Consider the following 12,249-nt stretch of genomic DNA (forward strand, 5'->3'; position numbering starts at 1 on the left):
AGAGGACCTTTGTCTTACGGATGTTTAGTGTGAGGCCCACACTCACGTATATTTCGGTGAAGGTGTTGACGATGGTTTGGAGTTCGACCTCCGAGTGTCCGCAAACGCAAGTGTCGTCTGCATACTGTAATTCAATGACGGAGGATGGGATGATCTTGGATCTGGACTGGAGGTGTCGGAGGTTGAACAATTTCCCATTTGTTCTGTAGATTAGCTCCACTCCAGTGGGGAGCTTATTGAGAGTGAGATGGAGCACTGCAGCAAGGCAGATTGAGAAGACCGTCGGTGTGATGACACAGCCTTGCTTGACCCCGGTCCGCATGGGTCTGTGGTGGATTCGTTGGTCAGGATCACGGCGTGCATGTCATCGCGAAGCAGGCGGAGGATGGTGACAAACTTTCGAGGGCAGCCGAATTTGAGAAGGACATTCCATAATCGCTTGCGGTTGACCGTATCGAAGGCCTTTGTGAGGTCAAAGAAGGCCAAGTACAGAGGCTGGTGCTGCTCCCTGCATTTCTCTTGAATTTGACACGTGGTGAAGATCATGTCCATTGTGCTCCTTAGTGGATGGAATCTGCATTGCGACTCTGGGAGGAGCTCGTCAGTCACTGGGAGAAGGCAATTGAGGATTCTTGCGATGACTTTCTCTGTGGCAGACAGCAGGGAAACTCCTCTGTAATTACCGCAATTGGACTTGCCACCATTGTTGAAGATGGTCACGATTACAAAGTCTCTGAGATTCTCTGGCATGCTCTCCTGTTTCCAAATAAGAGAAATGAGTTCATGGATTCGCGCCAATAGTGCCATGCTTTAGTGCTTCGGTGGGGATTCCATCTGTTCCTGTGGCCTTGTTGTTCTTCAGTTGTCGGATGGCCTTTTCAACCTCAGGCTGGGCTTGTGCTGAGGTGGTGGTGGGTAGCATGCTGCGGGATGGAGTCGAGGACACTGCGTCAAAGACAGTCTCTGTTAAGGAGATCTTCAAAGTGCTCCTTCCAGTGGCCACTGATGGCATCTATGAGTACCTCTCTGTTCTTGGCCCTCAGTGGATAGGACCTTGGATGCTTGGGCCATAGGTGATCTTGACCGCGCTAAAGAATCCACGCACATTGTGGTTGTCTGCTAGTTTCTGGATCTCCTGCACTTTTTCCATCCACCTTCTGTTCTTTAGGTCGCGAGTTTTATGTTGGACCTCGGCCTTCAGACATCTAGAGAGCTGCTTTCTTGCTTTCAAGTTGTGTTGCTGTTTCCAGTTCAAGAATGACTTGCACTCGAAGCTTATTAGCTACTGGATCTTCTGGTCGTTCTCGTCGAACCAGTCTTGATGTTTCCTGGTACAGCGATCAAGCGTCTCTTCACAGGTGCTAATTATGGAAGCCTTGAGGGCAGACCAAGCACCATGGACACTCTGCGTCTCCAGTTCACTAGAAGTCATCAGGTTGGTTGTGAAGTGTTGGCTGAATAGGGCTTTCTTAGCAGGGTCTTTCAGTGCTCCAGCGTTGATTTTCCTATGGCAGCGTTTCTGTTGCCGCCGCTGTTTTGGGGCTACATTGATGGAAATGACACAGCGGATTAGGCGGTGGTCAGTCCAGCAGTCGTCAGCTCCTGTCATGGCACGGGTGATGCGCACGTCCTTGTGGTCCCTCGCTCGGACAATGACGTAGTCTAGCAGATGCCACTGCTTGGGTGTTGCCATGAGGCCTTGTACTTGTCTCTCTGATGGAACAAGATGTTAGTTATGACCTGGGCATGTTCTAAGCATCTCGTCAGGAGAAGGGTACCATTGGAATTGGTTTTCCCTACCCCCTCTCTGCCGATCACACATCCCCAGAGGTCTGTGTCCTTTCCAACTCTGGCGTTAAAGTCGCCAAGGTGGATCAGCTTGTCGCCTGTTAGGACTCGGGACAAGGGTTGTTCGAGGCTGGAGTAATTTCCTCTTTGGTCTCGTCTGTAGCTTCCAGTGTTGGGGCATACGCACTTATGACCGTAGCGCACTGGTTCCGGGTTAGGGTGAGCCGAAGGGTCATGAGACGGTCGTTTATCCTGCAAGGGGAGTCTCCGAGACGAACAACTAGCTCATTTTTTATGGCAAAGCCTACCTCATGGAGGTGGCGTTCTTCTTCTGGTATGTCTTTCCAGAAGAAGGTGTAACCACCACCTTGTTCCTTGAGTTGGCCTTCCCCTGCCCGCCGAGTTGTGCTTAGGGCGGCGATGTCTATGTCGAATTGTCTAGAGTTCCCGGGCAACGATGGCAGTATGGTGTTCTGGTCTGTCGCTGTTGGGGTTGTCCATGAGCGTCCTGATGTTCCAGGTCCCGAACTTCATTTTGAAGGGTGGAAGATGCCTGTGCGTGAATTATTTTAATGTGGGGTCGCCGTTGCACACCAGCTACCTCACGGGCTTGACAGAGCAAGGTCTTGGTCCAATGGCAAGGGGATCCGAGATGATTGTAAACCAGGCTCTGCTGCATGGGCCTAGTACGCACGCGCAAATGCACACACACCCCTACACACCACTCCCCCCCCCCCCCACACACACACACACACCCCCACCTTGATGGCATATTTGACCCAGAAATGAGCTTTTGACCACACATCCGCAACATAAGACTGCCTATTTCCACTGCCGTAACATCGCCTGTCTCCGCCCTTGCCTCAGCTCATCCACTGCTGAAACCCTCATCCATTCCTTTGTTATCTCTAGACTTGACTATTTCAATGCACTCCTGGCTGACCTCCCACATTGTACGCTATGTAAACTCGAGGTGATCCTAAACTCGACTGCCCGTGTCCTAACTCGCACCAAGTCCGCTCACTCATCACCCCTGTGCTCACTGACCTACATTGTGTCCTGGTTAAGCAACGCCTCGATTTCAAAATTCTCATCTTTGTTTTCAAATCCCTCCATGGCCTCGCCTCTTTCCATCTCTTTAATCTCCTCCAGTCCCATAACCTGCCGAGATATCCGCGCTCTTCTAATTCTGCCCTCTTGAGCATCCCTGATTATAATCGTTCAACCATTGGTCTAGACTCTTAAGCTCTGGAATTACCTGTCTAAACCTAACCTCTCTTTCCTTCTTTAAGACGCTCCTTAAAATCTATCTCTTTGACCAAGCTTTTAGTCACCTGCCCTAATTTCTCCTTATGTGGCTTTTTGTCTCATAATACTCCTATGAAGCGCCTTACGTCATTTCACTAAGTTAAAGGCGCTTTATAAATACAAGTTATTGTTGGTTAAAAAAACATATGGGGTCCTGGGCATAAATAGAGGCATAGAGTACAAAAGCAAGGAAGTTATGATGAACCTTTATAAAACATTGGTTCAGCCTCAACTGGAGTATTGTGTCCAATTCTGGGCACTGCACTTTAGGAAGGATGTGAAGGCCTTAGAGAGGGTGCAGAAAAGATTTACAAGAATGGTTCCAGGGATGAGGGACTTCAGTTACGTGGATAGACTGGAGAGACTGAGGTTGTTCTCCTTAGAGCAGAGAAGGTTGAGAGGAGATTTGATGGAGGTGTTCAAAATCATGAGGGGTCTGCACAGATAGAGAGAAACTGTTTCCATTGGCAGAAGGGTCGAGAACCACAGATTTAAGATGATTGACAGGGAACCAAAGGCAATACGAGGAAAGACTTTATTACGCAGCGAGTGGTTAGGGTCTGCCTGAAAGGGTGGTGGAGGCAGATTCAGTTGTGGCTTTCAAAAGGGAGTTGGATAAGTACCGGAAGGAAAATAAATTGCAGGGCTACGGGAAGAGGGCGGGGTGTGGGACTTGCTGAAGTTCTCTTTTAGAGAGCCGGCATAGGCTCGACGGGCCAAATGGCCTCCTTCTGTGCTGTAATCATTCTATGATTCTATCAACATGTAGATTGTTTTTACCAATTCTCCCCCCCTCTCCCCCCATTATTTTATGTTCAGTTATGCTAGTAGCCAACCAGTGTATTGGATTGTATTGTTAAACATTCTAGTCTGAGAAACCTATTATGTCCCTTGATAACTTGTATGTTAATTGGCTGCATACTGTCTCATCAACTGTAGGCTAATCAAATCCTGCAGTAGGCTTCATCTTCCTGTACTTTCACAGGTTATACCAAAGGACTACAAGACGATGACTGCACTGGCAAAAGCTATTTCTAAGAATGTTCTTTTTGCTCATCTTGATGATAATGAACGAAGGTAGGAGGATTACAAGCATTTGTTGTTCAAGTTAACAGTTTATTCCTTCCCTATGTTTTTATTGCGTTTTACTGTATCCTCCAGTCTTGTCTGCTTGGAACAAATTAGGATGCAATATTAACAATCTTAATGTGGCCTTTTAGGTTAATTAGTAATCGGGGCCAGAATGAATAAAGCTTAATGAATCATGTTATTGCAACATTTATTATATTCTACCTTCACTGTATTTAAACAACATAGTGCATTCCCCCAGTGACATGCTTTTCTTATTACTGTAAAACATTACTGATTGACACATGGGTCTATATTGTCACAAAACAATTTTTGGGAATAAATGTTTAAGCTAGCTACTACATGACCTTGACGTGGAAAACGGAGAATAGAGTATGACAGTTGTCATAATTATATCAACAAGATTGCAAAATTGTGTTTGCATGTGTGCTTTCTTTATCCCTCAGTAAAATGTTCATAACTTTTTGTCGGAAAATGTTTTCAAATAATAATATACCAGTACAAAAGGGCTTTCTGTTAAGACAAACAACGGCTGCTTGCACTGCGCGCATGCTGATGATGTCAGCTGTGGCTCAGTGGGTCACACTCTCTCTCGCCTCTGAGTCAGACAGTTGTGGGTTCAAGTCCCACTCTAAGGATTTGAGCACAGAAATCTAGGCTGACACTCCAAGCGGCACTGTCGTGGCGCCGTCTTTCAGATCAGACGTTAAACCGAGACTCCGTCTGCTCTGTCAAGTGGATGTAAAAGATCCCATGGCACTATTTTGAAGAAGAGCAGGGGAGTTATCCCCGGTGTCCTGGCCAATAGTTATCCCTCAAGCAACATAACAAAAACAAACTATTTGGTCACTATCACATTGCTATTTGTGGGAGCTTGCTTGTGCATAACTTGGCTGCCACATTTCCTACAATACAACAGTCCAAAGGACTGTAAAGCGTTTGAGATGTCTGGTGGTCGTGAGAGGCGCTTTATAAATTCAAGTCTTTATGTGCAATAGGTAGAACTGATAGTCAAACCACAGTTAGAATTCTGGTGGTATAGCTGGATTTCCAATATACTGTGGTGTAGTAGCTTTCAATCACTTGTTATATGATATTTAATAAACATATGTATCAGTTTACAAAATTGAAAAATCCTGTTTAAATTTTTGGAAGCATATTTTTGATGATGTGTGAGTCTGTATTCAATTTATGTGCATGAACAATCTTTTACTGCTTGGCATCTGTGATTGACATCACTAGTGTAGCTTATACATAATTTCCTATAGTTCTTATAATGCACTGTAATTTGTCCCTCAGTTCAAAAAAAACTTACCATGGGTATTGTCAGGACCATTCATGGGTCTTTCCAGAATCAGTCAGTATTCTTGAAAAGTGGCCATCTTGGTTCCTTTAACTTTTGTGGTGCCAATTGATGCTGAAATGCTTTGCCTTTACAAAGCCACCATTCTCTGGAGCTGCCTCTGGAGATGGTTGCTATTAGCACCATATGCCTGAAGGCAGAATTTATGCATTGCATTTGATGCAATATCTTTTACACAAAGGAATGCAATTTAATGTAATTTTAACTCTACAGAATTAATTGTACATATTCTTGGAAGGATCATTACTTTTCCATCTAGAATTTTCATTATTAGTTTTTTGCTCCTTCATTACTTAAACAAATATCAGAATTCAAGGGAGGCCACAAATCAATGCCTAATGAGCAGGAAGGCAGGGGGAGGATTGTTGCCATGTGTTGTTAAGAACTGGAGAAATGAAGAACTGTACTCACCCTTGCTCCTCTTTTGAGGTCACTGAAATACTTCTTGCACTGGATACAGGTCCTGAGGCTGATGGTCCTGGAGCTGACAACCTCAACAATCTCTTGCCATGCCTGGTGGACTTTGTTTTTCAGCATCTTGCTGGCACTGGCTGGGAAGAGAACTTCACTCCTCGCCCTGACCTCTTCCAGTAGGACTTCCAGGGATGCCTCAAAGAACCTGGGGGCATTCCTATGACACATGCTGACCCACCACTCCCAACAGCAAAAATTTGCAAAAGGAAATTCAACCTCACTTTGAAAGCTTCAAATAGGCGTCTAGCTGACCACTGGAAATTTAAAAAAGAATTTGTTCATGGGATCGCAGGCAAGGCCGGCATTTATTACCCATCTCTAATTGCCCTCGAGAAGGTGACGGTGAAGCAACGGCGATATACTCTCCACTTGCCTGGATGAGTGCAGCTCCAGCTCCACCAACACCCAAGACGCTCAACACAATCTAGGTCATAGGAGCCTGTTTGATTGTCACCCCATCCACCACCTTCAACATTCACTCCCTCCACCACCGGCGCACCGTGGCTGCAGTGTGCACCATCTACAAGATGCACTGCAGCAACTCTCCAATGCTTCTTTGGCAGCACCTCCCAAACTCACGACCTCTACCACCTAGAAGGACAAGGGCAGTAGGCGCATGGGAACACCATCACCTGCAAGTTCCACTCCAAGTTACACACCATCCTGACTTGGAAATATATCACCGTTTTTTCATCGTCACTAGATCAAAATCCTGGAACTCCTTCCCGAACGGCCCTGTGGGAGCACCTTCACCACACAGACTGCAGCGGTTCAAGAAGGCAGATCACCATCATCTTTTCAAGGGCAATTAGGGATGGGCAATAAATGCTGGCCTTGCCAGCGATGCACACATCCCAGAACAAATGTTTTAAAAAGTGCCAGAGCCTTGCACCAAAAAATTCTACCTGCATCATGTTGATCATGTTGATTTTGTATCATTTACCATTTTGTGTGTTAGAAGCCACATTCTGTCCACTTTTAAAGATGTTCACTTTGGCCAAGCTTTTGGTCATGCTTCCTGATTTCTCCCCTCCTGCGGGCCCTCTGTTTTACCAACACCGAAATATAAAAAAGAGACTTTCGTGACCACCGGATGTCTCAAAACAGTTTACAGCCAATGAAGTACTTTTGGATTGTAGTCACTGTTGTAATGTAGAAAAGCACACCGCAAGCTCCCACAAAAAGCATGTGATAATGACCAGATAAATATTGGTCAGTACACCGGGGATAACACCTGTTCTTCTTCAAAATAGTGCCATGAGATCTTTTACATCCACCTGAGAGTTTAACGTCGCATCAGGAAAATCAGCACCTCCGACAGTGCAGCACTCCCTCAGTACTGCACTGGAGTGTCAGCCTAGATTTTTGTGCTCAAGTCCCTGGAGTGGGACTTGAACCCACAACCTTCTGACTCAGGTGAGAGTGCTACCCACTGAGCCTCAGCTGACACTATTTGTGAAGAATATTGGGATATTTCTTGTTAAAGGTGCAGTATGAATTCAAATTGTTGTTGGGGCACAGCAGGTTTCATTGAGATGTTGGAGGCCATTTGGCAGAATTTTTGGACAACTTACCCGGACAGGTGCAGCAGCTGTTTCCAGATGGTAGTCTCAGCTAGCACTCGCCTAGTTTATTTCACTGAGTTGAAATTTTCCAGTTGTTCCATATCTCCAATCTCCTTTGTGCTTTGCCGTCATTGTCTTTGATAAGCCCTCCCTGCTATCTGTATCTAGATGACCATTGAGCAGCTAATGTGGGGGCTAGATGTGGAAAGGTGAAATCAAGGGATGCATTGAACAACTGCAAAGGGTACTCAAACAAAAAATGGGCCGAGACACATTGAGAGGCCGCACATTGTCTGTGGCTGTATAATGAGGGCGAGTGAATGTAGAGCAACAGAGTAGAACATCTAAGAAGTTATTTGTAATGCCACTTCACTCTCTCTGGGGGATGGTGGGGACTCTGTTTTTGGTGGTGTAACTCCAGACTCTTGGCACTAAGCTTTAAATAAGTAGGGGAATTACAAAGTCAGTATGGATCTAAACAGGGTTTCTTGCATCCCCTCAGATGTTTCCTCTTTAGTAAGTGAATGAACCAACTACCGGGTATTCACATCTCCAGTCTGGATCAACGTGTCAGAAGGGCTCATTCCTTTTGTGTTGATCATCCCTCACAAGTTAGTAATGAAGTATGGAACTACAGATGGGTCAGCTCTACTTTTGCAGCACCCCCTTAATTTGAATAAAGGGACTCGCACAAATATGAGGGGACATGACCTGCTTCTTCCTTGGACCTGTGCCAAGGATAATGTGGTTATGACTTAATTGCTTAAAAGCCTGTATTCAATGTTTCATTCCCAGCACTCGGTTCACCTGCTAACCTCCATGTTGCATGGGCATCCTCAAGCAGGTTATTTCCCTTGCGGATCTCAAAGGCAACCCCTCGGACAATTCTACGGGGCACTATTCCTACAACCTCATGGGCATAATTTTGTCGTAGAACTTGCTTGGATGCAACAAAAGCAAATCGAGGAATGCTTGGCAGTTTAAGCTTCTACAGGTCTTAAATCCTACAGCAAAAGAAAGTCTTGCATTTATACAGCACCGTTCAGCAACAGATGTACCAAAGCACTTTGCAGGCAATGAAATACTATTGAAGTGTAGTCACTGTTGTAATGGAAACATTTAAATACAGCACACTGTTTCCCGCTCCCAGTGAGAGGTGTTGTCATACCTGGAGCTCGCTGCGATATTTTGATGGGACCCTGGAAAAATCTGCGCTAAAGTAACTTTTGCCAAATTATTTCAGTTATGTTAGATTGGAAAAGCTGGAATGTCTGGTATACAACCCCACAGCATTGCCTTGCTGGAAATCCTGGGTAGTGTTGTGGGGGCAGAGATCTGACACAATGGGTATCTACAACCATTGCCTGAGAATTGAGCATTCTCCAGATGCAATGAAGAAGAAAATTCTCCCCTCCTTTGGCTTTGGCCCCCTACCATGTTTTGCTTTATCTGTCTTGCCCTTCATAAGAACATAACATAAGAACATAACATAAGAACATAAGAAATAGGAGCAGGGGTAGGCCATAGGGCACCTCAAGCCTGCTCCGCCATTCCGTAAGATTATGGCTGATCTGATCAGGACTCATCTCCACTTCCCTGCCCGCTCCCCATAACCCCTTATCCTCTTATCATTTAAGAAACTGTCTATTTCTGTCTTAAATTTATTTAATATCCCAGCTTCCACAGCTCTGTGAGGCAGCGAATTCCACAGATTCACAACCCTCTGAGAGAAGAAATTTCTCCTCATCTCAGTTCGAAATGGGCGGCCCCTAAGATCATGCCTCTACTTCTAGTCTCCCCCACCAGTGGAAACATCCTCTCTGCATCCACCTTGTCAAGCCCCCTCATAATCTTATACGTTTCGATAAGATCACCTCTCATTCTTCTGAATTCCAATGAGTAGAGGCTCAACCTACTCAACCTTTCCTCATAAGTCAACCCACTCATCGCCGGGATCAACCTAGTGAACCTTCTCTGAAGCAAGTATATCCTTTCGTAAATATGGAAACCAAAACTGCACGCAGTATTCCAGGTGTGGCCTCACCAATACCCTGTACAGCTGTAATAAGATTTCCCTGCTTTTATACTCCATCCCCTTTTCAATAAAAGCCAAGATTCCATTGGCCTTCCTAATCACTTGCTGTACCTGCATACTAACCTTTTGTGTTTCATGCACAAGTACCCCCAGGTCCCGCTGTACTGCAGCACTTTGCAATCTTTCTCCATTTAAATAATAACTTGCTCTTTGATTTTTTTTCTGCCAAAGTGCATGACCTCACACTTTCCAACATTATACTCCATCTGCCAAATTCTTGCCCACTCACTTAGCCTGTCTGTGTCCTCCTGCAGCCTCTTTATGTCCTCCTCACACATTACCCTTCCTCCCATCTTTGTATTGTCAGCAAACCTGGCTACGTTACACTCAGTCCCCCATTTGCCTTGATACCCCTGGGCTCATTGGGAAACCAACTTAAAAAAAAAATTTGTTGAAGTGCTCACTGCAATTATATTTGCTGAGCATTTATTTTCTGAGCAGATATGATCAGCACTATGAGCACTTAATATAAGCAGCACGATTTCCTCTGGCAAAATGCAGCCATCAAGCCCGGGAGAAGCTGAGGATTGGGGGAGATGGTATAAGCACAATAGATGCTTTGAAGAAAAGTTGTTAAAATGGCAAAGAGTACCTGCAGCTTCAGGAGCAACCAAAAACTGAGGCAGATGGCAGGGTAGGCGGATAACAGACTGCGGTTTCTCTTTTTCCGTCGTAGATTAGCTCCTCTCCATACTGCGGATTCCCTGTTGTCTTGTGCCTAAGTAGCTTCATCTCTTTGAATTCCCAAGGCCCTGGGCTAGGGGCTTGTTCCTTATGCTGCTTGTTATGTATGCAGCCCTAGGCAACCTGTATCATACTGCCATGAGGGCATACCTGTTGGAGTCTCAAGGGATCCCAGCATCCCTTGGGAGCACTGTATAAAAGCAGGCCTCCCATGCTGTACCGGCACTCTGGAGTTTGAATAAAGGAGCTAAGGTCACACTTACTCAGTGTCTACAGTACTCAGTTATATTACTTTATTATGAGCCTAACAACTGGCGACGAGATAACGAACAATCACGCAAAAATGCAGAGAACTGTTGGTATCCTGGAGAAATTCTCAGAGGGGGACGATTGGGAGGCCTTTGTGGAGTGACTCGACCAATACTTCGTGGTCAACGAGTGGGAAAAGGACGAGAACGCTGCCAAATGAAGGGCGATCCTCCTCACCATCTGTGGGGCAACAGCCTATGGCCTCATGAAGAATCTTCTAGCTCCGGTGAAACCAACAACCAATTCGTATGAAGAACTATGTACACTGGTCCGGGAGCACCTAAATCCAAAGGAAAGCGTTCTGATGGCAAGATATTGATTCTACACGTGTCAACGGTCTGAAGGCCAGGAAATGGCAAACTACGTCGCCGAACTAAGGCGCCTTGCAGGACATTGCGAATTCGATGGATTCCTTGAGCAAAAGAGACTTCTTTGTGCTTGGCATTGGCCGTGAGGTTATCCTTCGCAAACTATTGACTGTTGAAACACCAAACCTGAGCAAAGCATAATGATAGTCCAGGCGTTTATGTCCACCAGCGATAACACCAAACAAATTTCGCAGCATAAAGAGGTTTCGGCAAATACTGTACACAAAATAATGTCGTTTTCAGGCAGGAATGCAGATGGGAGATTGTACACGTCTGCAGCTGCACGACCTCAGATAACCCAGTGTCCACCATCAAACGTTAATGCAAGGCAGTTAACATCTTGTTGGCGCTGCGGAGGTGATCATCGAGCCCATCAATGTCACTTTAAACACTCAGTGCGCAAAGGCTGTGAAACAATGGGACACCTCCAGCGAATGTGCAAACGAGCTGCAAACCCTGCAAACCACCACGTTGCAGAGGAGGATCGATCCATGAACTAGAGACTCGAGCCGAGGAGGAAGAAGTATATGGGGTACACACCTTCACCACGAAATGTCCACCGATCATGCTAAACGTAGAACTGGATGGAATTCCAGTATCCTGACCTATCAAGAAAGACTGGATCAACTGGGCTTGTATTCACTGGAGTTCAGAAGAATGAGAGGGGACCTCATAGAAACGTTTAAAATTCTGACGGGTTTAGACAGGTTAGATGCAGGAAGAATGTTCCCAATGTTGGGGAAGTCCAGAACCAGGGGTCACAGTCTAAGGATAAGGGGTAAGCCATTTAGGACCGAGATGAGGAGAAACTTCTTCACCCAGAGAGTGGTGAACCTGTGGAATTCTCTACCACAGAAAGTAGTTGAGGCCAATTCACTAAATATATTCAAAAGGGAGTTAGATGAAGTCCTTACTACTCGGGGGATCAAGGGATATGGCGAGAAAGCAGGAAGGGGGTACTGAAGTTTCATGTTTAGCCATGAACTCATTGAATGGCGGTGCAGGCTAGAAGGGCTGAATGGCCTGCTCCTGCATCTATTTTCTATGTTTCTATGTTTCTATCCATGGAACTGGACACGGGTGCGAGTTAGTCTTATCATGAGCAAAAAGGCCTTCGACAGGCTGTGGTGCAACAAGGCACACAGGCCCAAGCTTAGCCCCATTCATACCAAGCTAAGAACTTACACTAAAGAGCTGATCCCTGTT

The 12,249-nt window shown here is 45.7% G+C and overlaps 1 protein-coding gene across 3 annotated transcripts in view; it reads left to right on the forward strand.

Annotated features, from left to right (window-relative positions):
* The window catches only part of prkar1b (protein kinase, cAMP-dependent, regulatory, type I, beta), a 314,879-nt gene that overhangs the window by 113,232 nt on the left and 189,398 nt on the right, over nucleotides 1-12,249 (forward strand). For all 3 annotated transcript variants that reach the window (XM_070900752.1, XM_070900754.1, XM_070900753.1), the window contains one exon: nucleotides 4,082-4,173. In XM_070900752.1, coding sequence (XP_070756853.1) covers nucleotides 4,082-4,173 — 92 coding nt within the window. The remainder of the gene's footprint in view (nucleotides 1-4,081; nucleotides 4,174-12,249) is intronic.

Source organism: Pristiophorus japonicus, chromosome 15, assembly GCF_044704955.1.
Source record: "Pristiophorus japonicus isolate sPriJap1 chromosome 15, sPriJap1.hap1, whole genome shotgun sequence".
NCBI lineage: Eukaryota > Metazoa > Chordata > Chondrichthyes > Pristiophoridae > Pristiophorus > Pristiophorus japonicus.